The sequence below is a fragment of the Scyliorhinus canicula genome, chromosome 9, assembly GCF_902713615.1.
Source record: "Scyliorhinus canicula chromosome 9, sScyCan1.1, whole genome shotgun sequence".
NCBI classification, from domain to species: Eukaryota; Metazoa; Chordata; class Chondrichthyes; order Carcharhiniformes; family Scyliorhinidae; genus Scyliorhinus; species Scyliorhinus canicula.
Genome location: NC_052154.1, coordinates 160231311 through 160254165, shown reverse-complemented (window position 1 = coordinate 160254165; position 22855 = coordinate 160231311). Strand labels below are relative to the sequence as shown.

The following is a 22855-nucleotide window of genomic DNA, read 5'->3' as shown; positions in this document are numbered from 1 at the left end:
GACAAAATCTGCAACATAGAACAGTACAGCACAGAACAGGCCCTTCGGCCCTCGATGTTGTGCCGAGCAATGATCACCCTACTCAAACCCACGTATCCATCCTATACCCGTAACCCAACAACCCCCCCTTAACCTTACATTTTAGGGAACTACGGGCAATTTAGCATGGCCAATCCACCTAACCCGCACATCTTTGGACTGTGGGAGGAAACCGGAGAACCCGGAGGAAACCCACGCACACACGGGGAGGACGTGCAGACTCCGCACAGACAGTGACCCAAGCCGGAATCGAACATGATTAATCAATTATTCAAAAGGGAACAGCTAAACTGCTGGAGTGATAACCCACACTACACATTGATAGAACAACAACTCCTTTTAATCATTTGCCCATTCAAAATCTGGACACTATTAAAACACAAAAAGAGAAAGCCCATAGGTAGCTGGCCGAAAGCCTGCCAAATTACTTTAGAAAGTACCCTCAATTACAGGGTTTTTCAAACTAGGGTTCGCTACCCACGGGTGGGTCATAGACAGGTGTCAGAAGGGTCGCGGAGCTAAGGGTCACTGCTTTCAGAATCCATCAGCCGTTAACGCAGAGTTTCCTAATGTCAGCATTCAGAGGCCTGCAGGGAAAATCCTGCCTAAAATGTCAATCGAGTCCTCTCTAGAGAGCAGTTACTTGAGAGATATCTTGTAAGCCACGCGGATCCCACCAACTGATAACCACCATCCCCTTCCCGGCGGCAGCTCCGCTTCAAAGATGTGCCGCAAAACCTTTGGCGGATTCCTAGACTTCTCCTACCCAAATCTGCGGCCCAAGAGTTTGCCCAAAATCGGTCCATCTTCTCTTCCACCCCCCCCGGACATGTTCCCCATGTGTTTTGCCCCAGTGCGGAACAGTGGTCGACATCAAGGGGACTATATGTTCCTCTGGGAGACCATCTTGCAGCAGCAAGAGGCCATCATGGAACAGAGGGCAGCAATCAGAGACCTCATCACCGAGCTCAGCAGATCCAAGAGTCAGAGTATGTCAACGCTCTTGATGAATGAGCACAAGCCTTGTGTGTGTTGACAAATAAGTTCCGGCGTGATAGTGAAACAGTTGGAATTGGTTGCCAGTGCAGCAAGCGTTATATTATTGGAGCCAACAGTCCAGAAAAGGTGACTGCAATGACATATCTTCTGGTTGGGAAGGCATCAAATAACTGATTGCATTTAAGCCAATTATAAATCAAAATTTTAATGTCACTAGCTTCAGGTTTATGGCTGTTTATTTACAAGAACTACAAGTGGCTCTCTCTGACTGATATCAGCTCAGTCTTCTTCCTTCATTTCTTTGTTTCCTCAAGGTAGTGCCCCACAATGAAGGCAGGTTCACAATTGTAGGCAGCCCTCCAGTATCTCTCATGAGTAACTATCCTTCATGTGTCCCTGGACAGTGAACGTTTATAGATGGGAGGACATCACAGGCATTTATGACCCTGTCCTCACTCAATGTTGACATGAATTCAATGCACCAGAGGCTACTGGATTGTGAATAAGAAAAGGAAAACTAGATTATTTACTTTCCCTCCCTTGCCTGGGGCAAGAACATTTTAGTGATTCAAACAGAGCCTTGAATAAGGATAGACTGGGTTAGCAAGCCTGATGTGGTCCCGAAGGTCAGTCGACTTGGGTCCTAAAGATCGGTCAATTAGTAAAAAAAAAAATGGGTCAGGGGAAAAATAAAGTTTGAAAAACACTGCTCTGTTAACTCACTAGAAGCAAACATTTTGCATGGATCCCAATCACAGCATTTTGATTCTTTTGAGTCTGTGCACAACCTGAGCAAAGTCATCTGTGAAAGGGAATTGTTCTTCCATTACTTTTTTCTGTTATCATTTTTTTTTAAAAAATCAAACAATTTTATTGAGGTATTTTTCGGCATTGCAAACAGTTACAGATAACAAAAAAAAAGGCAAAAATGTGCAAACATCAACATAAAATCAATACTTCAATCAAACCATACTGCACAAGCCCGCTCCTCTCCCATCGACACTACCCGACTATTTATCCCTCCTACTCTAATCTCCCCCTCCCCGCTAACGTTCACTCTCCCGCGAAGAAGTCGATGAATGGTTGCCACCTTCGGGCGAACCCCAGTACAGATCCCCTCAAGGCGAACCTAATTTTTTCCATACCCAGAAAACTTGACATGTGCGAAAGCCATAGCTCGATCTTTGGGGGTTTTTGAGTCCCTCCATGCCAGCAGTATTCGCCGCCGGGCTATCAGGGAAGCAAAGGCCAAAACATCGACCTTTTTCTCGCCCTGGACTCCCGGGTCTTCCGAAACCCCAAAAATTGCCACCCCTGGACTCATCACCACCCTTTTTGTAAGCACCCGGGACATGATCCCCGCAAATCCCTCACAGTACCCCCTAAGCTTAGGACATGCCCAAAACATGTGAACGTGGTTTGCTGGTCCTCCCCCGCATCTAGCGCACTTATCCTCTACCCCAAAGAATTTGCTCATCCGAGCTACCGTCATGTGGGCCCGGTGAACGACCTTAAATTGAATCAGGCCGAGCCTGGCACATGTTGCGGTTGAGTTTACCCTACTCAGGACTCCTGCCCACAGCCCATCCTCCATCTCTCTGCCAAGCTGCTCCTCCCATTTGAGTTTCAGTTCTCCGTCTGGGACTCTTTCACCCTTCATGAGCACCGTATAAATATCTGAGACTCTACCCTCTCCTCTAGAGACTATTCTGTCCTGGATCCCTATTGGCGGGAGGCGTGGGAAGGATGGGACCTGTCTGTGGACAAAGTCCCGCATCTGTAAGTACCTAAAGTCATTTTCCCTTACCAGCCCATATTTCTCCTCCAAGCCCCTCAAACTCGCAAAGCTCCCCTCCAGGAACATATCGCCCACCCTCCTCACCCCCGCCTGCCGCCATGTTCGAAACCCTCCATCCATGTTCCTGGGGGCAAATCGATGATTATCACATATTGGAGCCCAGACAGATGCACCCACCTCCCCTACATGCCTTCTCCACTGGCCCCATATCCGCAGGGCCGCCCCCACTACCGGGCTGGTGACAGCGGTAGGGGAGCAGTGACCAGGGCTGCCAAACTGGTACCTCTGTACGAAGCCGCCTCCACCCGCTCCCAGATAGACCCCGTACCCACCATCCGCTTCCTTATCATGGCTATGTTAGCCGCCCAGCAGTAGTTGATCAGACTTGGCAATGCCAGCCCTCCCTCGCTGCGGCTCCTTTCAAGCATCGCCTTCTTCACCCGCAGGGATTTTCCCGCCCAGACAAAGCTCATGATGATTTTGCCAGTCCTTTTGAAGAAGGACTGTGGGATAAAGATCGGGAGGCACTGGAAGATGAACAGGAATCTAGGGAGGATTGTCATCTTTATAGTCTGCACTCTCCCCGCCAGTGACAGCGGGAGTGCATCCCCTCTCCGAAACTCCCTCTTCATTTATTCCACCACTCTAGTCAAATTTAACTTGTGCAACCTGCCCCAGTCTCGTGCCTCCTGTATCCCCAAAATAGAAACTTTCCTCAACTAGCCTAAATGGCAGCTCCTTCAGTCTATTCTCCTGGCCTGCACCACAAACATCTCACTCTTGGCCATATTTAATTTGTACCCTGAAAACCAGCCGAACCTCCTCAATGTTTCCAGAATATTTTCCATCCCGGCCAGTGGGTCTGACACGTACAGGAGCAGGTCGTCCGCATAGAGAGACACCCTACGTTCCACCCCCCCCCCCCCCCCCCCCCAACCCCAGTCATTCCCTTCCATCCTTTCGCAGCTCTCAACGCAATTGCCAACGGCTCTATGGCCAGCGCAAACAGCAACGGGGAGAGTGGGCATCTCTGTCTGGTCCCACGATGTAGTCTGAAATAATCTGACACTATCCTGTTCGTCCTAACGCTAGCTTTTGGGGCCTGGTACAGTAGTCTGACCCAAATCACCAGTCCCTCCCCGAACCCAAACCGTCCGAGCACCACCCACAGATAGCCCCACTCCACCCGGTCGAAGGCCTTCTCAGTGTCCATTGCCACTACTACCTCCACCTCCTTGCCCGTCGGGGGCATCATGATCACATTAAGCAATCTTCTCAAGTTAGCTGTCAGCTGCCTGCCTTTCACAAACCCTGTCTGATCGTCCCCAATCACCTCCGGTATGCAGTCTTCAATTCTAATCGCCAGGACCTTTACCAGGAGTTTGGCATCCACATTGATCAGGGAGATTGGCCTGTATGACCCGCAGGATTCCGGGTCCTTGTCCCGCTTCAGTATCAGCGAGATGGTGGCTTGCGACATCATCGGCGGCAGGGTCCCTCTGTCCCTTGCCTCATTAAAAACCCCAGTCAAGACCGGTCCCACTAACTCCGAGAACTTCTTGCAAGTCTCTACTGGGTATCCATCCAGCCCCGGGGCTTTCCCCGACTGCATGGCCTTTAGGCACCCCAGTACCTCCTCCACTCTAATTGGGGACCCCAGCCCGTCCACTAGTCCCCCGCCTACTTTTGGGATTGTTAGCCCGTCCAGGAACCTTTTCATCTCCCCCGGCTCTTCCGGGGGTTCTGAAGTATACAGCCTACTATAGAAGTCCCGGAATACCTTATTCAGTCCTGCCGGGTCCTCCACTCTGCTCCCCTCCCCATCAACCACTCTACTTATTTCCCTGGCCGCCTCCCTCTTCCTGAGTTGCTGCGCCAGCAATCTGCTGGCCTTCTCCCCATGCTCATACACCACTCCCCTCGCCTTCCTAAGTTGTTCCACAGCCCTACTCGTGGATAGCACCCCCAGTTCCACCTGTAATCTCAGTCTCTCCCTGAGTAGGTCCTCCCCCGGGGACCCCACATGCTCCTTGTCTATCCGATAAATTTCCCTAACCAATCTGTCCATTTCTGTTCTGTCCGCCCTGACCCTGTGAGCCCGAATTGAGATCAGCTCCCCCCCTCACTACTGCCTTCAACGCCTCCCACAGGGTCGCTGCTGAAACCTCCCCCGTATCGTTCACCTGCAAGTAGTTTTGCATACACTTCCGAAGTCTCTCACATATCCCCCTCCTCCGACAACAATCCTACGTCTAACCTCCATTGCGGGCGTTGATAATTCACCCCCCTCAACCTGCAGGTCCACCCAGTGTGGGACATGGTCCGAGATAGTGATTACCGAATATTCCGTATTCTTTACCTCCCCTACACAGTCCCTGCTCAAGATAAAGAAATCAATCCTAGAGTATACTTTATGAACATGTGAGAAAAACGAGTAGCCCCTTCCCGTCGGCTGTCTGGCCCTCCATGGGTCCACTGCCCCCATTTGCTCCATGAACCCTTTCAGCTCCCTTGCCATTGCTAGGAGTCTACCCGTTCTGGGACACGACCGGTCCAGCCCCGGGTCAAGGACCGTATTAAAGTCCCCCCCCCCCCCCCCCCCCCATTATCAACCTACACGAGCCTAGGTCCAGGATTTTCCCCAGCACTCTTTTGATAAAGTCCACGTCGTCCCAGGTTGGAGCATACATGTTCACCACCACCACTCTTCTCCCCTCCAGTTTGCACCTTACCATCAGGAATCTGCCCCCCATCTGCAACTACGCCTTCCGCCTCAAATTGAACCCACTTATTGATCATAATTGCTACCCCCCTGGACTTAGAATCCAAGTCCGAATGGAAGACCTGGCTAATCCAGCCCTTCCTTAGCCTAGTCTGGTCAGATACTTTCAGATGTGTCTCCTGCAACATAATTACGTCCGCCTTCAGGGTCCGCAAATGTGCGAACACACGTGCCCTTTTAACTGGCCCATTTAGTCCCCTGACATTCCAGGTGATCAGCCTGGTTGGGGGGCACAACCCACCCCCCACCCCGGTCAGCCATAACCTTTCTCCAGCCAGCCCCCGGCCGGTGTGCAGCGCCATTCTTGGCTTTCTGTTATAATTTCTAACAACTTGTTCACACCCCATTTCCCAAAAGCAGACTGCACCATCATTTCACAACAATTTGTTAAAAGCTCGAGGAAATACCATTTAAACATGATAATTAACAAATCATAAACCTGTATGCAGTCAGTAAATAATGAATATGCTTCAGGAATATTGAATAATAGGTGGCAAGTTCCAATTTAAAACTGATAGGAAAGATTACAACTTTGCAGCTTTTCATACTGACAACACTAGCCCACAACCAGTTGTGTCATTAGGCCAACTGAAAACTAAAAATAGCTGATGAAGTAGCCGGTCATGAACAAGAAGCATAATTTATTTTAATCCACCTCTTATTTCAACAAGCTAATAAAACTGAAAACAAGAATGGTTTTCTTCAGGGCCAGCACGGTGGCGCAGTGGGTTAGCCCTGCAGCCTCACGGCACCGAGGTCCCAGGTTCGATCCCGGCTCTGGGTCACTGTCCGTGTGGAGTTTGCACATTCTCCCTATGTTTGCGTGGGTTTCGCCCCCACAACCCAAACATGTGTATACATAGATACATAGAACAGTACAGCACAGAACAGGCCCTTCGGCCCTCAATGTTGTGCCGAGCCATGATCACCCTACTCAAATCCACGTATCCACCCTATACCCGTAACCCAACAACCCCCCCTTAACCTTACTTTTATTAGGACACTACGGGCAATTTAACATGGCCAATCCACCTAACCCGCACATCTTTGGACTGGACTGGTTAGGTGGATTGGCCATGCTAAATTGCCCCTTAATTGGGAAAAAATGAATTGGGTAATCTAAATTTCTAAAAAAATAATGGTTTTCTTCCACATCTCCGTGCCCCCCCCACTCCATCGTACCACATCTCAATGCCCCCCGCCCCCAACTCCACCTCAGCACCTATTCTTCATAGGACGAAGATGGTGCCATGGCTGCCTTTTTGTTACCTCATTCAGCTGTCCATTCTTCATAAATGAGCTTGCATGGTCAGCAACAGCAGAGGAGTCACCAGCATTACAGCCAAGCCCAAACCAAACCTCACCCAACATATAAGCATGAACTTTCCAGAAAAAAAGGCTACTGGATAGCAAGCTGAATATGAACCACTGCTGATTTTTTCCCCCCTAATCAAACTTTAAGGATTCTGAGGCCACCTTTAGCACCCCAGCGGGTATAAAATACCTCAGCACATAAGAACTGAATCTGCACCTTCCCTTTTGTTATGGTTTGGTAGTACACCAGCCAATGTTTTTAACCTGCAAGACCATCAGGACAACCCCATGTAATTTCAAGAGGACATATTATGCATAATCCATGCATTTCCAAAATGTTGCAGAAACATTCAACAGGTGTGTACTTCAACTCCACCAGGGAGTCAAAGACAAGCAATATGACTAACTTTACAATTTCCAACTAACTTTGTATACCAACTTCAATTTACTTACGAACCGCATTTAGTTCCTATAAAAGCAAAGAAAATACTCACAGTTCATCCCACTTGATGTGGTAGAAAAAGTTGCGATAGGTCCCAACTTTCTTAGATTGCACTGGTTTGAAAAGATCCTTTCCATTGTGTGTCAACGAGCACATTAGGAAGTATTTCTCAAAACTGGGGATAAAACAAGCATCAATTATCAGCAAAATTGCATTTAAATGAAAGTACATTTCTGAGAGTTATTGTTTGGGAAAAGTAACCTTTTTCAAATGGGTTACAAATAAAAATAGACTGCATTACATTCAACGTAGTGCATCAAGAATATTTATCCAATTGCGGTACAATATTAGAATCTCATGATATGGTCAGTCACAAGCATTCAAATGTTAACTGAAATTACTCGATAATTTCTAAATCTTTTGTGATAATCTCATTTTAAGTTCCCACCATGTGACAGCCATAACGATACATTTGGATGGTGCCATTCCCAAGCCACCTCTGCCAAAAACAAAATCTATCTTTTGAATCGAGTGGCATAGAGATACCCAAAAGATGGCATGGGGCAGGACATGCAATGGAACAGGAGGGGGGAAAACATTCTCCTGCAGATTTTTCCTGGCCTACAGCTTTCTCGCCCTCCCTCCAAACTCCCCCCCCCCCCCCCCCCCAAAAAAAAACGCATTGCTCTCTTCCTTGATTTCTCAAGCAGCAGTTTCCCACTGTGCAAATTTAATGAAGCAATATATTTAGATCCTAATACTCCATACACATTAGTGCACCATAGCAATTTTAAATGGGAAAACCACGTGTGTAAATTGGATCAAGTACAAGTAACATTGGCCCCAGTTTGAATTTATATTACGGTGAAGTACTTCAATAAAGTGCTGCCCTCCATGGCACTGTCAGAATGTGGTTTGACCAACGTGAGTCATGAAAATGATGCCAAATGCGCAGCTAAAATGAGGTAGTCTTGGCAAAAATACATTCCATAAAAATGCTGAATCTCTGTATTTTTAGAGTGTTATGAAAGGTTGAGCTCCATATATTCTTGCTAAGGAATTTGGGGAACCACATCAAAATCTGTACTCCAAGGTGATTTTTAGAAATAATTTTGCAGTTCAATACAAAGCAGCATTATAAACAAAACAGTAAAAACCCGAGGCCAAGCTATTAAACCATTTGATCTCGCCGCTCTGTACATCGGAACAACTAATAATTCAGTTAGCCCTCTTAACTGGAAATCTGGTGCAATTATTTTTCCAAAGTGGGCACAGCTGACTTACTTTCCAAGCGCACAGTATTTACTTTTCATGTCATCACGCGACAGCAGGACGCTACCCTCTGCACCCAGTATTGCAGAATTTGGAAAAGCAAAGAAAGCAGTGACTTGCCAGTTTAGCTTCAGAGATGCTGGTCATTTCCCACTCAATGCTTTTAATAGAGAAGTAGTTGCTGGGAACTCAGTAAAGCAGTTGTGCTTCCACACTAGCTTTGAAAAAGATGATGGCCAAAACCAGAAGTATCAATAATTGAGAATGGACTTGAAAAGTGGTCAATTGAACATATTTTTGTGAATGTTGGTCAAATAGTCTTTTGCTATTCATCTGGTCACATCAAAGTTGTTTAAGTAACAGGACAACACCAAGCCTTATGCTTGAATTCAGTAAATTATAAATGGTGCCACCTAATATGGTATTCATCACCAAGGTATTAGAGCCCTTTACATACAGTAACAAAGTTCAACACCATTCCGCCACCAAGTATGCTAGGGCTCCAACATTTATGCTTAAATGTGGTCAACCTGGACACCTGCAAAATGTTGTGTCACAAACAATGGAAATGGATTTGTGTTTAAATTCCCAGCTCTACCTTCTACATCACAACAGGGTGGGTTATAATTATCACCATCATGCTGCTCTAAAGAAAAATGTTTCTCATCTGAACAGCAGTACAGAGGAATTATTTGCCAAAGTCAACCTGTCCATATTGGGATGAAAATGCGCTACATCGTTTCTTTGCAGTGAACCTTCTGCACAACGCAATGATCCCTGACCATCACAAATCAGATGCAATAAATGCAACAAACCATCACACAAAGGGGGGAAAAAAAAGAGAGGATGGGAATGCAGCAGACGAGCATGAAGAACTTTGAAAACCCAAGTGTCCTTTTTACAAAACTTAATTTACAGTGGGCAGTGTCAAGTGATGAAGCACGAAGCGAAGCCCAAGCATCTTCCAATATCCTTGAACAAAAATTGGATGAGACTCATACTTGGTTGGTCTGTGCCACTCCACAATGAAGTGAATAGATTGTGCTCTCATCTACTGTCAACTCCATCAGCCCGGGACATCACTCTTGCAACAGATGCTGCCAGATCTTCTGCATCTTCCCAGCATTTTCTGCTTTTATTTCAGTTTTCCATCACCCGAATTATTTAGGTTTTTGAATAGATTGAAAATGGACTGGAAACATGCACCATCCTACACTCACGTGCCTGTCTATAGACTCCCCAAACTAGGGGGGAAATAAAGAGATAAAATCATGGAGAAGGATAGGAGAGAGGGGAATTACTGGCAAGACTTTAAAAAAAAAGTACATGGGAATATTTAGTACAGTAAAATGCAATAATGCTTTTAATTTGTATTTTTGATAATCAGTGTAGAGGCTTTCTAACACTTCCAATTGTGGATTGAATTATTACTAATTTATTAGTTTTAAATACACAACTAAACAGAGAAACCAAACAGAAGCTAGGAAGATAGAAGTTATTTCAGAGCTCTCATGGGTCTTACTTTAAATAGGCTGAGCTCCTGCACTACACCCAGAACTTGCAGCATACATTTTTTCCTCCAGATTTTCAAGTAATAGATCTTTTTGGCAGGTTATTCAGAAGGGATTTCAAAATCTAGGTCACAATTCCTCGACTAAAACAGAACACATAATTGAACACTATAGACAAGGTCACCCAGTTGCGCCCCACCTTCAATCAGAAAATAAGCAATCCAACGACTTTAACCCATTTTCTATATTGTATTTTAAATTTTTCATTACATCCAGGACAGATTACTTCCTGGAAAACCAATGTAGATAGTACTAAAGGCTTCCCTCGACACCCACCTGCTGACCCACGCTCCTGGAATCCTATGTGCTGCAAACAATGTAAACTGCAGGTGTTCAGTGGTGGTCTGCGCTTCTTTTGTACAGTTTGTGCTCTGTGGCAAATTCTCAGTTGCACCTGTGTTTCTGCTAAAAGAACTCAGGTACAGTTGTAGCAAGTTGTAGACAGCCAACGTTAGAGCCTGGATGCTTGCATTCACAGGATTTGCTGCATGTGAAGATTCTGCAATGAGAAGAACAACGTATCTTCGTACATATGCAAAAAGAATCAACAACACTTTTGCTATCCTGCTCGCATTTGGATGTTTACGAAAAAGTCCCCACTGGATTGGTTCTTCATAATTTGCTAACTAGAGAAATAGGTCTGCGGAGAGCATGAATTTTATTAATACAAGAGCATTAATGCCCATTTTTAAAAAATGTGTTTTTGGGATGTGGGAGTCACTGATTAGGCCAGCATTTATTGTCCATCCCTTGTTGCCCTTCAGACGGTGGTGGTGAGCTGCCTTTCTTAAACCGCTGCAGTCCTTGAGGTGTAGGTACTGTGCTGTTAGGGAGTTCCAGGATTTTGCCCAGTGACAGGGAAGGAACAGCAACATATTTCCAAGTCGGGGTGATGAGTGACTTGGAAGGGAACCTCCAGGTGGTGGGGTTCACAGGTATCTGAACAGAAAAGGAGTGCCTGCCCGCCAAGGTTCAAGCACCTCAGGTTTTGCTGTTCAGGTACAGAGAAAAAGTGCTTATTCTCCCAAAAACATGTTGCAACTGTGCTGATATACAAAGAATAGGTATTGCATTTATACAGCACCTTTTATTCAGTGAAATGTACCAAGGTGCTTCAGAAATCTATGAAATATATGAAATATAAATGGAGAGTCAAAGAATAAAAGATTAAGCAGGTTCAGTGTAATTAAGAATCTTGGATGAGATGCGAACTTCAATGGAGGTCCTCAAGAGGAGGAGAGGTCATGGGATTTAATAAGGGAACCTTGGAGCATAGGATCTGGGTGATGAAACATATGGCCACTGATGGTAGGAACAAAGGAAAACGGGTGCATGAGAGGAATGAAGAGTTCTTGGAGGGAGTAGGTTGGAGATAGGGAAGGCCATGGAGGGATTAAAACAGATGAAAATTTTAAATAATGCAACATGAAGCCAATACAAGTCAGTAATTAAAGAGATACTCGGAATTTTGTGTTAATATGGACAGTTTTAAGACAAGCTGCAGTTTAGAAGATAGATCACCCATGAGGACAGCTTTAGAGACAAGAAATGGTTAAAGGTTTTACTGGTAGAAGTGGCGATAGAGTCTCGTCTCCTTTGGCCTCCCTGCGGAGTGTTTCTTGATAGAGGGAGGCAGCTCACTGTTTGCCGTCAGCAGGACCTTCTGATTCTACCACTGTCAATGGGATTTTCCCACTGAATCTACTCCATGCCCCTGCAAAACCAGTGGCACGGGTACACTGATGGCGGGACCAGGACATCCAGCCGACGTTAACGGCAAGATCTAGGTAATCTTTGCAATAGAGACAATACCGGGAGGTAAACTCAATTTAGAGTTTTCCTGAGCAGCATGGTACCATTGTTGCTTCACACCACCAGGAACTCTGGTTCGATTCCCAGCTTAGGTCACTGTCTGTACGGAGTCTGCACATTCGCCCAGTGTCTGCATGGGTTTCCTCCGGGTGTTCCAGTTTCCTCCTACAGGTCCTATAAGACGTGCTTGTTCGGTGAATTGGACATCCTGAATTCTCCCTCGGTGTACCAGAACAGGCGCCAAAGTGTGGCGACTTGGGGATTTTCACAGTAACCCAATTTGCAGTGCTAATGTAAGTCAACTTGTGACAATAATAAAGATGACCACTATCATAGGCAATGAGGTTATGAACAGCTTAGTTCGACCACCGACTGCCCCACTCCCCCAAGCTTGCTTTCACTTCGTCTCACTACTCACATCACTGGGAGATTGATTAGTAAGCCAGAAAGATAAAGGGAGTTTTATTCTGCATCAACTAATAATAATAATAACCTTTATGGTCACAAATAGGCTTACATTTACACTGCAATGAAGTTACTGTGAAATGACCCTAGTCCCAAATTCCGGCATCTTCTCGGGTACACAGAGGGAGAATTCAGAATGTCCAATCCACCTTACAGCAAGTCTTTCGGGACTTGTGGAAGGAAACCGGAGCATCCGGAGGAAACCCACGCAGACACGGGGAGAACGTGCAGACTCCGCACACGGGGAGAACGTGCGGACTCTGCAAAGACAGTGACCCAAGTCAGGAATCGAACCCGCGACCCTGGTATTGTGAAGCCACTATGCTACGGTGCTCCCCTAAACCGGAGCCCTCTGTGCATACAGCTGATAATAAATTGAAAAAAAACTTCAACTCCCAATTTAGATAGCAGTCACCTTCATACGAATCCTACCACGGAAGGAAAAGAACCCAAGGATAAAATATTACTGATCTGAAGCAGTCTGTTTCTGTCCCAATGAGTAAATAAGTTATAAAAAAAAACAGTATCACGGGATCTATTTTTTTCAGATAATACCAATGAGTGCCAGGCTGGTAAAAGCAGATAAGCATGTAAGACATGTACCAATTCTTGTTGCAGTTAAAACAGGATCCAAACTGAGAAAGGCTATCCTGCAACAACACAGCCACACCTTCAATAAAGTTAAACAGATATGACCATGTTTATTGCCAAACAAGGTAAATCAACCACTTAACATCTTGATTTCCTCCAGGATTCTTTTTGTTCAATAGTGACAAATAGAAGTAAAACAAAAACTACTGAAAACTGGACTGCATGGATATGCAAGACGGCTGACTGAACATGTGCCGTGATCAGAATCTGGTTAGGAGAATCTGGAAACAAATTCCAAATATTTATGCCCAAGGAAAATAATGTGCAAATTGCTAATATCGAGCAGAAGAAGACATCTGTAATCTTATCCTCATGTACTGCATTGTACAACTTATTTTCAAAGAATGGTGATGTGATGCTGTAATTCAGCTTTAGTCAGTCAGAATGAGATATGAGGAACTCCCGACAGGGACTGGTTTGGCTCAGTTGGATAGACAGCTGGTTTGTGATGCAGAACAAGGCCAACAGCATGGGTTCAATTCCTGTACCGGTTGATGTTATTCATGAAGGCCCCCCCCCCCCCCCCCCCCCCCCGCGTCCCCCGCGAGCTGTGGTGATCCTCAGGTTAAATTACATCAGCTCTCCCCCTCAAAAGGGAAAAGCAGCCTGTGGTCAGCTGGGACTATGGGGACTGGATTTTATTTTAAATGATGGTTAATGATATGCTCGCCATATCTGGGCATGATCTAGAACTCACCATTGGAGCAGGCCACGTATATAGCAAATTGATATTGCATCTTGGCCTTTCCCGCTATTTAATATGCATGCCCAGATCCATGCTGGGCTCGACACGGTGGTTAAATTGCACCAGTTATCTTTTAAAAGTTGCCTGTATGTGTCCTTGCTCCCGTAAGACCATAAGACATAGGAGCAGAATTAGGCCACTCGGCCCATTAAATCTGTTCCGCCATTCAATCATTATTCTCCTGCCTTCTCCCCATAACCCCTAATCCCCTTATTAATCAAGAACCTATCTATCTCTGTCTCCAAGACACTGTGATTTGGCCTCCACAGCATTCTGCAGCAAAGAGCTCCACAGATTTACCACCCTCTGTCTGAAAAAATCCCGCCTCATCTGTTTTAAAGCATCGTTCCTACTGTTTTGCTTGTGCCCTCTGGTTCAAGGTTTCCCGACTACTGGAAACATTCTCTCCACGTCCACTCTATCCAGGTCTCGTAGTATCCTGTAAGCTTCAATAAGATATTCACTCCCCACCATCATCCTTCTAACTCCAATGACTACAGAGAGTCCTCAACTGCTCCTCATATGACAAGGTCTTCGTTCCAGGGAACATTCTCATGAACCTCCTCTGGACCCTTTCCAAGGCCAGCACATACTTCCTTAGATACTGGGCCCAAAAATGCTCACAATACTCCAAAAGGTGTCTGACCAGAACCTTATGCAGCCTCAGAAGTACATCCCTGCTCTTGTATTCTAGCCCTCTCAACATGAATGCCAACATTGCATTTGCTTTCCTACTTGTGACTCTCCACAGCAAAAGGTTGATTTAATCTTCCCTCTGAAGTGGTCTAGCCAGCCACTCAGTTCAAGGGGAATGGTTGGGAAAATAAATGCTGGCCCAACCAGTGATGTCCTCATTCAAGAATTGAATTTTCAAAATCTCAGTTTTGGCTTTCTCCCCGTAACTGAAGTGCCTAATCATTGGCAGTCTTCGCGCAAGTCTCCTCTGTACCCTCTCTAACGCCACAGTGATGGATCCACGGTGCTTCCTGAAGTGTTTTAGAACTGGTCATCATACTCCAAATGAGGCCTAATCAGTGACTTGCAAAACAGTTTAACCCATCTTCTTTGTCATTATATTGAAGTGAAAGGGTTTAGCATAATGTGAAGAAAGGCTTAGAATTAGGTTTTCAGGAAGAGGAGGACCAAGAGAAAAAATAACCACATCAGTCTCAACAACTCAGCAGCGGAGACACTCGAGGCAATTCACAACTTTGTGAAATGTTTACACAACAATTAATTCACAGGCAACTGGAAAATTTTATCTGGCAGATGACATACCATTCTTTGCACCATTAGATGAATCACCACTATCTTTTGATTTGACCTGTCGATAAAGAACAGACCATAATTAGTTTCAAAGGTTAGGATGAGATGGAACCTTTTGTTAAGATGTGAAATAAAATACAGGGAAAAAATTAATTTAAAGGCGTAACAGTTTATTCCCCCACTTCAAAAGTAGTGCGGCTTAGCTATCTTATAATTCAGTTCAACCTGAAAATGGTTTTGTTTGAGAGTACTTTTTTTAAAGTTGGTACAACTTGCATTTATACAGTATCTATCTTTAAAAATAAATCCAAAGGATTCCACAATTGAGGACCAGATCCGAAAATAAAGTGGCTGGAGAACGTGGCTAAAAGAAAGTTTTAACACAGCATGGGAAGGTGGAGAGGAAAAAATAAGAGCGACACAGATTGGCAGTTTTAGGGACATGGTCTTCATGGTTGAAGGCTTTGCTACAGCTGGGCCGAGTGTACAACTGACAGGATAGAATAATCAAATCCAAAGCCTTCAGTCCTTGGACACTCATTACAATCCTTTTATTTACAAGGCCATTGGAGACTTCAATTCTGAATTACTTAACAGAATGTGAAGATTTACCATAAAAGCCGAAAAATACTGGATAAACTCAGCAGGCCTCAGCGCATCTCTGGAGAGAGAAACAGAGTGAACATTTTGAGTCCATATGTCTCTAAATAAATGAGTCATATGGACTCAAAACATGAACTCGATTTCCCTCTCCCCAGACACTGCAAACCTGCTCAGATTAAGCAGATTTTCGGTTCTTATTTCACATTTCCAAATTGCTTATTTTAGTGAAGATTTACGCAGCAAAACCCAGAGAACAGAAGTCTGAAGATACAAGTGTTTCAAAATGCTTTACGTTTTTTTATACTGGATTTCAGAAAGTTTAACTAATTTTAAATAGTAAAATCATTTCATTTACATTTTGCTATCTATCACTGTCTAATGTACGATTGGAAAAATACTGTTCTTCAATAGTGCCCATTGGACATAACTGCAGCAAGAATTAAAATTTGGACACAACGCTCATATCCAATTAATTTTCACTGAGTCAAATGTAATATGGATTTATTTCCATTAAATGTATTCTGAAACGGAGAATGAAGCTATAAAACCAATATTACGTTCAAGGGTACCATCTTCACAAAGGCAAATAAAACTTAATCCCAGGACTTCACCAAATTTATTCATAATTACTTATCATTGGTCAATAGCACTGCATTTGGTTTAGCCAGAAAGGGCAACAATCATCCTTTTCCCAAAGTTTCTTCAGTGAGATCAAGTAGATCTCAAGCAGGAAGCAGAAACTGATTGCAAGACTAACCAATAAAACTACTCTCGTTACTATAACCAAACCCTTTATATGGAGAATTAAATCAGTTGGCAGAGAGACAGCAAGATTTACGGAGCATGTGTGATGAACAAAAAAAAAAATGCATACAGAAAGAGGGTGGCGAATATAGTGCTTGCGGAGCTCACCGATTGTGGACGGCATGGTGGCACAGTGGTTAGCACTGCTGCCTCACAGCTCCAGGGACCCGGGTTCAATTCCAGCCTTGCGTGACTGTCTGTATGGAGTTTGCACTTCCGCTTTGTGTCTGCGTAGGTTTCCTCCTGGTGTTCTGGTTTCCTCCCACAGTCTAAAGATGTGCAGGTTAGGTGGATTGGCCATGATAAATCACCCCTTAGCGTCCAAAAGGTTAGGTGGGGGAACTGGATAATGGGGATAGGGTGGAGGCGAGGGCTTAAGTAGGGTGCTCTTTCTAAGGGCCAGTGCAGACTCGAGGGGCCAAATGGCCTCCTTCTGCTTTGTAACTTCTAGGATTCTATGATAGGGCAGAATGGGGATTTCAATCAATTTGAGGCATTGGGGACTGAAGCCAAAATATGTTCACAAGGAGATTGTTTAGGGTTGCAGGAACTGTTGTGTGGCATGGGCAGCAGAGTTTAGGATGAGCTCAATGGAGGATGCAGGAAGCCAACTAAGAGAGCACTAACAGAAATGGTCACGGCATGGGCACAAATGGGCAGAGGTTGAGTGGTGTTGAGGTGAAGTAGGGCTTCTTGGCGCTGGTGGGTATAATGGGTTAGAATTGCAGCTTGGGAGAAGAAAAGCAGAGACTGCAACATTTCCAATTTTGTTACTGAAAAAATACCAAATACTTTTTCAACACATTTATTTCAATGCTCATCTCTTATGATTCGACCTCTGACAGTTACTCTGTTGGATTTCATTTCTTGTTCACAATTATTTTTCAACTCATCACATGAAATTTGAAGCTTTGAGTTGGGAGAACAATGAAATAAAGGACAAAAGCACTGGAAGAACTCTGTTCTGGCTGCATCTTTGGAGAGAGAAAAAAAAGAGAACTAACATTTCAGATTCAATACCACTTGTTCTCAAGTTCTGAAGAGTCATATTGGACTCGAAATGTTAATTACTTTCCTCTCCACAGATGCTGCTGGACCTGCTGAGTTTTTCCAGCACTTTGAATTCTGGAAATCTGTAATAAAACACAGTATTTTGCTTTTAATACAGTAGAGAACAATTTGTTGGTATGCAAAATCTGGATGTTTTTCAAACTAGTGACCTTAAGCTAAGTGATTGGCCTCAGGGAATAACATGATTAACTATGTTAAGGGTAAGAGATGACTCTCAGCTTCCTGTTACTAATTAGATTAGAAATTAATTTTTTCCAAGGGTGACTGGAATTTATAAAGCGAAACATGATTAGCTTTCTTTTAACATAACATTTTCCCTTCTTAAATTAGCACCGGAGAAAATATCTTACGATGAGCAATCAATTAAATTGAAAGATTAGGGCCGCACAGTGGTTAGCACTGCTGCCTACGGCAGTGAGGACCCGGGTTCGAATCCCGGTCCTAGGTCACTGTCCGTGTGGAGTTTGCACATTCACCTCCTGTCTGCATGGGTTTCACCCCACAACCCATGGATGTTCTGGGTAGTTGGATTGGCCATGCTAAATTGCCCCTTAATTGGAAAAAAATGAATTGGGTACTCTAAATTTAAAAAACAAAATTGAAAGATTAAAAGATGTTAACCATCAGGTTGTAAAATATTTTAATATGGATGGATTTTTGTGTCACATTATTTGTACTCCACATGAATGGAACTGTGTTTGCACTAACTATATCGATCGGACTTGATCTACAATGCAAAACAAATCTCAGGTTGTGCTCAAGTTGCAAATACAATCAGCAGGGCAATCCTATCACTTCAGAAATGCTGAAATCCTCAGCGATCAGATGATGCCAGTCCAGCAATACAATTCTCTCAATATTTTATGTTGCCATCATATTGGAGTATTGTTTCTGATTGTTCAAGACTGATACTGTCGTCGAATGGCTCCACACGAATGGATCAAAATAGCTTTCAATGGCCACGAACCATTGTATCATGCGTCCAACTGAATAGGGACTCCTGAGCCAACAATTCTTTGATGGCCAGAAAAGGGTCAAGGTTAAAAATACAATACTCCACCCCAAGTGACACAGAAGTTTCTTCAACTGAACCAAAATCAACTAGGCCGGTTTTTTGAAACAATTAGCAGGATATGATCACCTGACTGTAGAGAAACATTTGCCATCATACATGATTCAACGAAGCATGATGCTAGCATGATAAAAGCAGTTATGCCAAATACCACCCAATTAGCTTGGTCCTTCGGATCATTACTTGCCCCTTGCATGTGTAAACTACTTTGTTCAAACACTGCACTCAGCTGAACTCTTTACACCCTGCAGAAAGAGGTACATTACTTTATACTTTATTCTTGGGCAAGATACAAAGCAAATTTAGCCAATCAATAAAGATAGATCAGCAGGAAACTTTACTTTAAAAATTTAAACTTCCAGGAAAATAGCCAGCCTGCTACGGGCAAGGTTTTTGCTTTTCAGCAAGTGGATTAGAAATTAACAAAAAACCTTACCTCAACAGTTTTATTTTTTGGTAGATTAACAGCACGTTTTAGTTTTTTTACAGCGTCAGTGACAGCCTTGGTCTCTGCACCATCCAGTGCATTGCAAATATCCTTTACAGATTGGATAATCTGTTCCACCATTTTGAACTGTTTGCCCTGGTTAAAATTAAACAGGAACATTGTACATACTTGCCAAGGACGAACGGTACATGTATGAGCAATAACCTTAATTGAAGAAAATGTTAGAAGCTCCATGTTCAGATTTTTATTCCAAAAGGCAAAAAGGTGCAACAGAATGCTACACTGAAGTATTCCTTCTGCATGTGTTAATATGGGATTAGTCATGCTGCTGAATTCGGCTGATTAAAACATGTATACAAAAAATTATAATATCCAGGAGAAAAAAAAAAAGAGGGATTTGCAATAATATAGCACTTATCACGACCAGTGGATCTCTCAAAGCACTTTTCAGCCAAAGTACTACTTTTTTGGAAGTTAGTCCAATGTTGGAAACACAACTATTTTGGATTTAGCAAACTACCACAAACTGCAAGGTGATAATGACCAATTACTTGAGGGATAAACATTAGCCAAGACATTGAGAATAACTCCCCGACACCTTCAAAATAACAGGATCCTTCACATCCACCTCGCCCCCCCCCCCCCTTCTGGATAAAGTTATCCCGGAGATGATGAAGATGATAGGACACAGCTATGACATTCCAGTGAGCGCATAGCTGATTGGAGGAGTCCTAAAGGCTATGGGCACAGGAGGAGATGAAGCCGACAATGCGTGACATCGAGGCCAACACCGCTAGGATGGCGAGGGCACTGTAAAGCCTGGAGCACAAGGTCAGCATCTTTGGTGGTGCCCAAAGTATGGCTCAGTCTGTGACAACATTGGCTGAGGGCCTTGACATCATGTCTCAGTCACTGAGGGACATGTCCCAGACACAGGTGGACATTACCGAGGCACAGCAGAGCATGGTCCAGTCCTATTGAGAGTCCAGGACTGGCAGAGCCAGATGAGGAGACATCTGCCCCTCCAGTGCATGGAGACCCCCAGAGTCTTATGGACACTATCAGCGAGGAGGCAACGCTGGAGGTCAATCTCGGCCTGCCACCAAAGAGAAGATGGAGATATCCAGTTCTTCTGAATCCCAACACGGCAATGCCAGTGACACCGCTAAGTCTGCTAAGGCCCTCCAGGGAACATCCACCAAGGGCATTAAAGGCCACATGGTGCGGAAAGCAGCAGGCCTCCACCTCAAATGTGCCTCCTGGGGACATACCTACCTAGATGCAGCAGTAGACCATGAAAGAACAAGGCTCACTGAGCAAAGGGGAAGGAGAAGAAGGAGAGAAGGTTCTGGAGGGTACAGCAGACCACCACAAAGTGGGAGACCGTCTTGGGGGAGGGGGGGGGGGTAGTACTGCTCAGTGGGCCAGGCAGCAGAGCTGTATTTTGAGCAGTGTGATGCACTACTGAATGACATCATGGGCATCATTATATCGGGTCTCCACCTCATTCTCCGACCTCCCCATCAGCATCAACAGCCATGAGCTCACCAGGTACCCAGATGCAACCCGCCATCCTAGGGTGGTCTGCAGATGCCGGGGATCTCAGAGTGCCTCAGGATGTAGTTAGTGGTCATGCATGCTCCCTGGGAAGCACGCACACATGTGCATGATCCGGAGGTGGTGGTCACACACGCACGGGTTGAACATTCAGGGAGTGGGACCCCTTCCTGTTAATGAAGGGCACTTCCTGATGCCCAGTGTGCACAAGGCAACATGCATGCCATCAATTGCACCCCCTCCCACCCCAATTGCCCAGGCGCAACCCCCGACCTGGAATCAAGCACAACTCCTATCCTGAAGTTGCCCTCCACCCCCTTCCTGAGTACTGGGGCAGCAGCTCCAGTGCCCTGGAGTTGCATGCCAGAAAATGGAAATGGCTACTCACCCCCCCCCCCCGAGGTCCCCTCAGCAACATTGCTTCAGATTCATGTTTTTAAAAAGTAGTACTGAACAACGTCCTGATAATGAGGGTTAATAGGTTCACTATGGCAGCAGAGTGGTTAGCACTGCTGCCTCAAGGTGTTGAGGACCCAGGTTCGATCCTGGCCCCAAGTCACTGTCCATGTGGCGTTTGCACATTCTCCCAGTGTCTGCTTGGGTCTCACCCCGACAACCCAAAGGTGTGCAGGGCAGGTGGGTTGCCCCTTAATTGGGGAAAAAAAAAAGAATTGGGTACTCTAAATTTTTTTTTTTTTTTTTTTTTAAATGATACGCTCACCATATTTGGCCATGATCTGGAACTCACCACCGGGAGGGGGCCGATTAGATAGCAAACCGATCATGCTCGGCGCAAATCTCTGTTTTGGACGCCCAGATCTGTGTCAGGCACAACGCGATGGTTAAATGGCCCCTTGGAGTGGAACTTCCATGTGATGGACGTCCGGGGCACCTTGTCATTTTAGGTGCTAGGGATTGTGGGTTAGGTAGGTGCTATTGGGGAGGGAGTGAATGTTTAACGGTGGGACATGTGTTAATCAAGTATGCTGCTGTGTCTATGGTGGGAGGATGGGACCGTTGTTATTGATATGGGGATTGACATATTTGTTACTGATTATTGTTTATTGTTGGTGGGTGTAAATTTGAAAACGTGAAAAAGGAGAATAAAAATATTTTTAAAAAAAGTATGCTGCTTTGTCCTGGATAGTGCCAAGTTTCTGGAGTGTTGTTGTAACTGCACTCATTAGGCAAGTGGTCAGCATTCCAACACACTCCCAAAGTGTGCCTGGAGGTTGGACTGACCTTGGGGTGTCAGGTGTCAAGTTGCTAGCCACATAATTCACAGCCTGCAATGTTTTCTTGCAGCCACAGCATTTGTATGGCTGGTCCAATTCAGTACCTGGTCAATGGCAACCCCCAGTATGTGATGCTGGGGTAATTCAGCAACGGTAATGTCACTGAATATTATAGAAGATGAATAGCTTCTCCCTGGCTGGAGATAGTCATTATCTGGCACTTTTGTGGCACAAATGTTACTTGCCACTGGTCAGCCCAACCCAAATATTGTCCACCCAGTCCAAATATTGACCAGGTGTTGCTCCATGCTGACATTAGATCACTTCAGTAACAGAGTTGTCTGCAATGGCAATGATCACTGTGCAATCAACAGCAAACAGCCCCAATTCTGATGTTGGAGGATGAAGCAACTGAACATGTTTGGGTCACGGACATTTTCTACAGGGACTCCTGAAGCATTAGCATGCTGGATACCATTACCTTCAATCAACTACCCGGATCCAGATACTTCAGAAAACAGCCCAATCCAAAGAAATTACAAACTCAAGATAATGAGAGAATTTCTTCACATGATTCCCAAATGGAGGGTAACAAATAGTCATCAAGATCAGTGCTCGCTTGACATAAATAAATTAATCTTGCAGCACAGTGGTTAGCACTGCTGCCTCACAGCACCAGGGATCCGGGTTTGATTCCGACCTTGGGTGACTGTGTGGAGTTTGCACATTCTCCCAGTATCTGCGTGGGCTTTCTCCAACAGGCCAAATATGTTCATGTTAGGTGGACTGGCCATGCTAAGTTGCCCCTTAACATCCAACAGGTTAGGTGGGGTTATGGGTCTAGGTAGGGAGCTCTTTCAGAGGGTCGGTGCAGACTCTTATGAGGTGAATGGCCTCATTCTGCAACGT

General features: G+C 44.9%; 1 protein-coding gene across 2 annotated transcripts in view; it reads right to left on the bottom strand.

Annotated features, from left to right (window-relative positions):
• The window catches only part of pik3c2a (phosphatidylinositol-4-phosphate 3-kinase, catalytic subunit type 2 alpha), a 133411-nt gene that overhangs the window by 38688 nt on the left and 71868 nt on the right, over positions 1-22855 (bottom strand). For both annotated transcript variants that reach the window (XM_038808062.1, XM_038808063.1), the window contains exons 9-12: positions 19143-19289; positions 15169-15214; positions 10494-10716; positions 7427-7549 (exon numbers count right to left, since the gene is read on the bottom strand). In XM_038808062.1, the coding sequence (XP_038663990.1) occupies positions 7427-7549; positions 10494-10716; positions 15169-15214; positions 19143-19289 (539 nt within the window). The remainder of the gene's footprint in view (positions 1-7426; positions 7550-10493; positions 10717-15168; positions 15215-19142; positions 19290-22855) is intronic.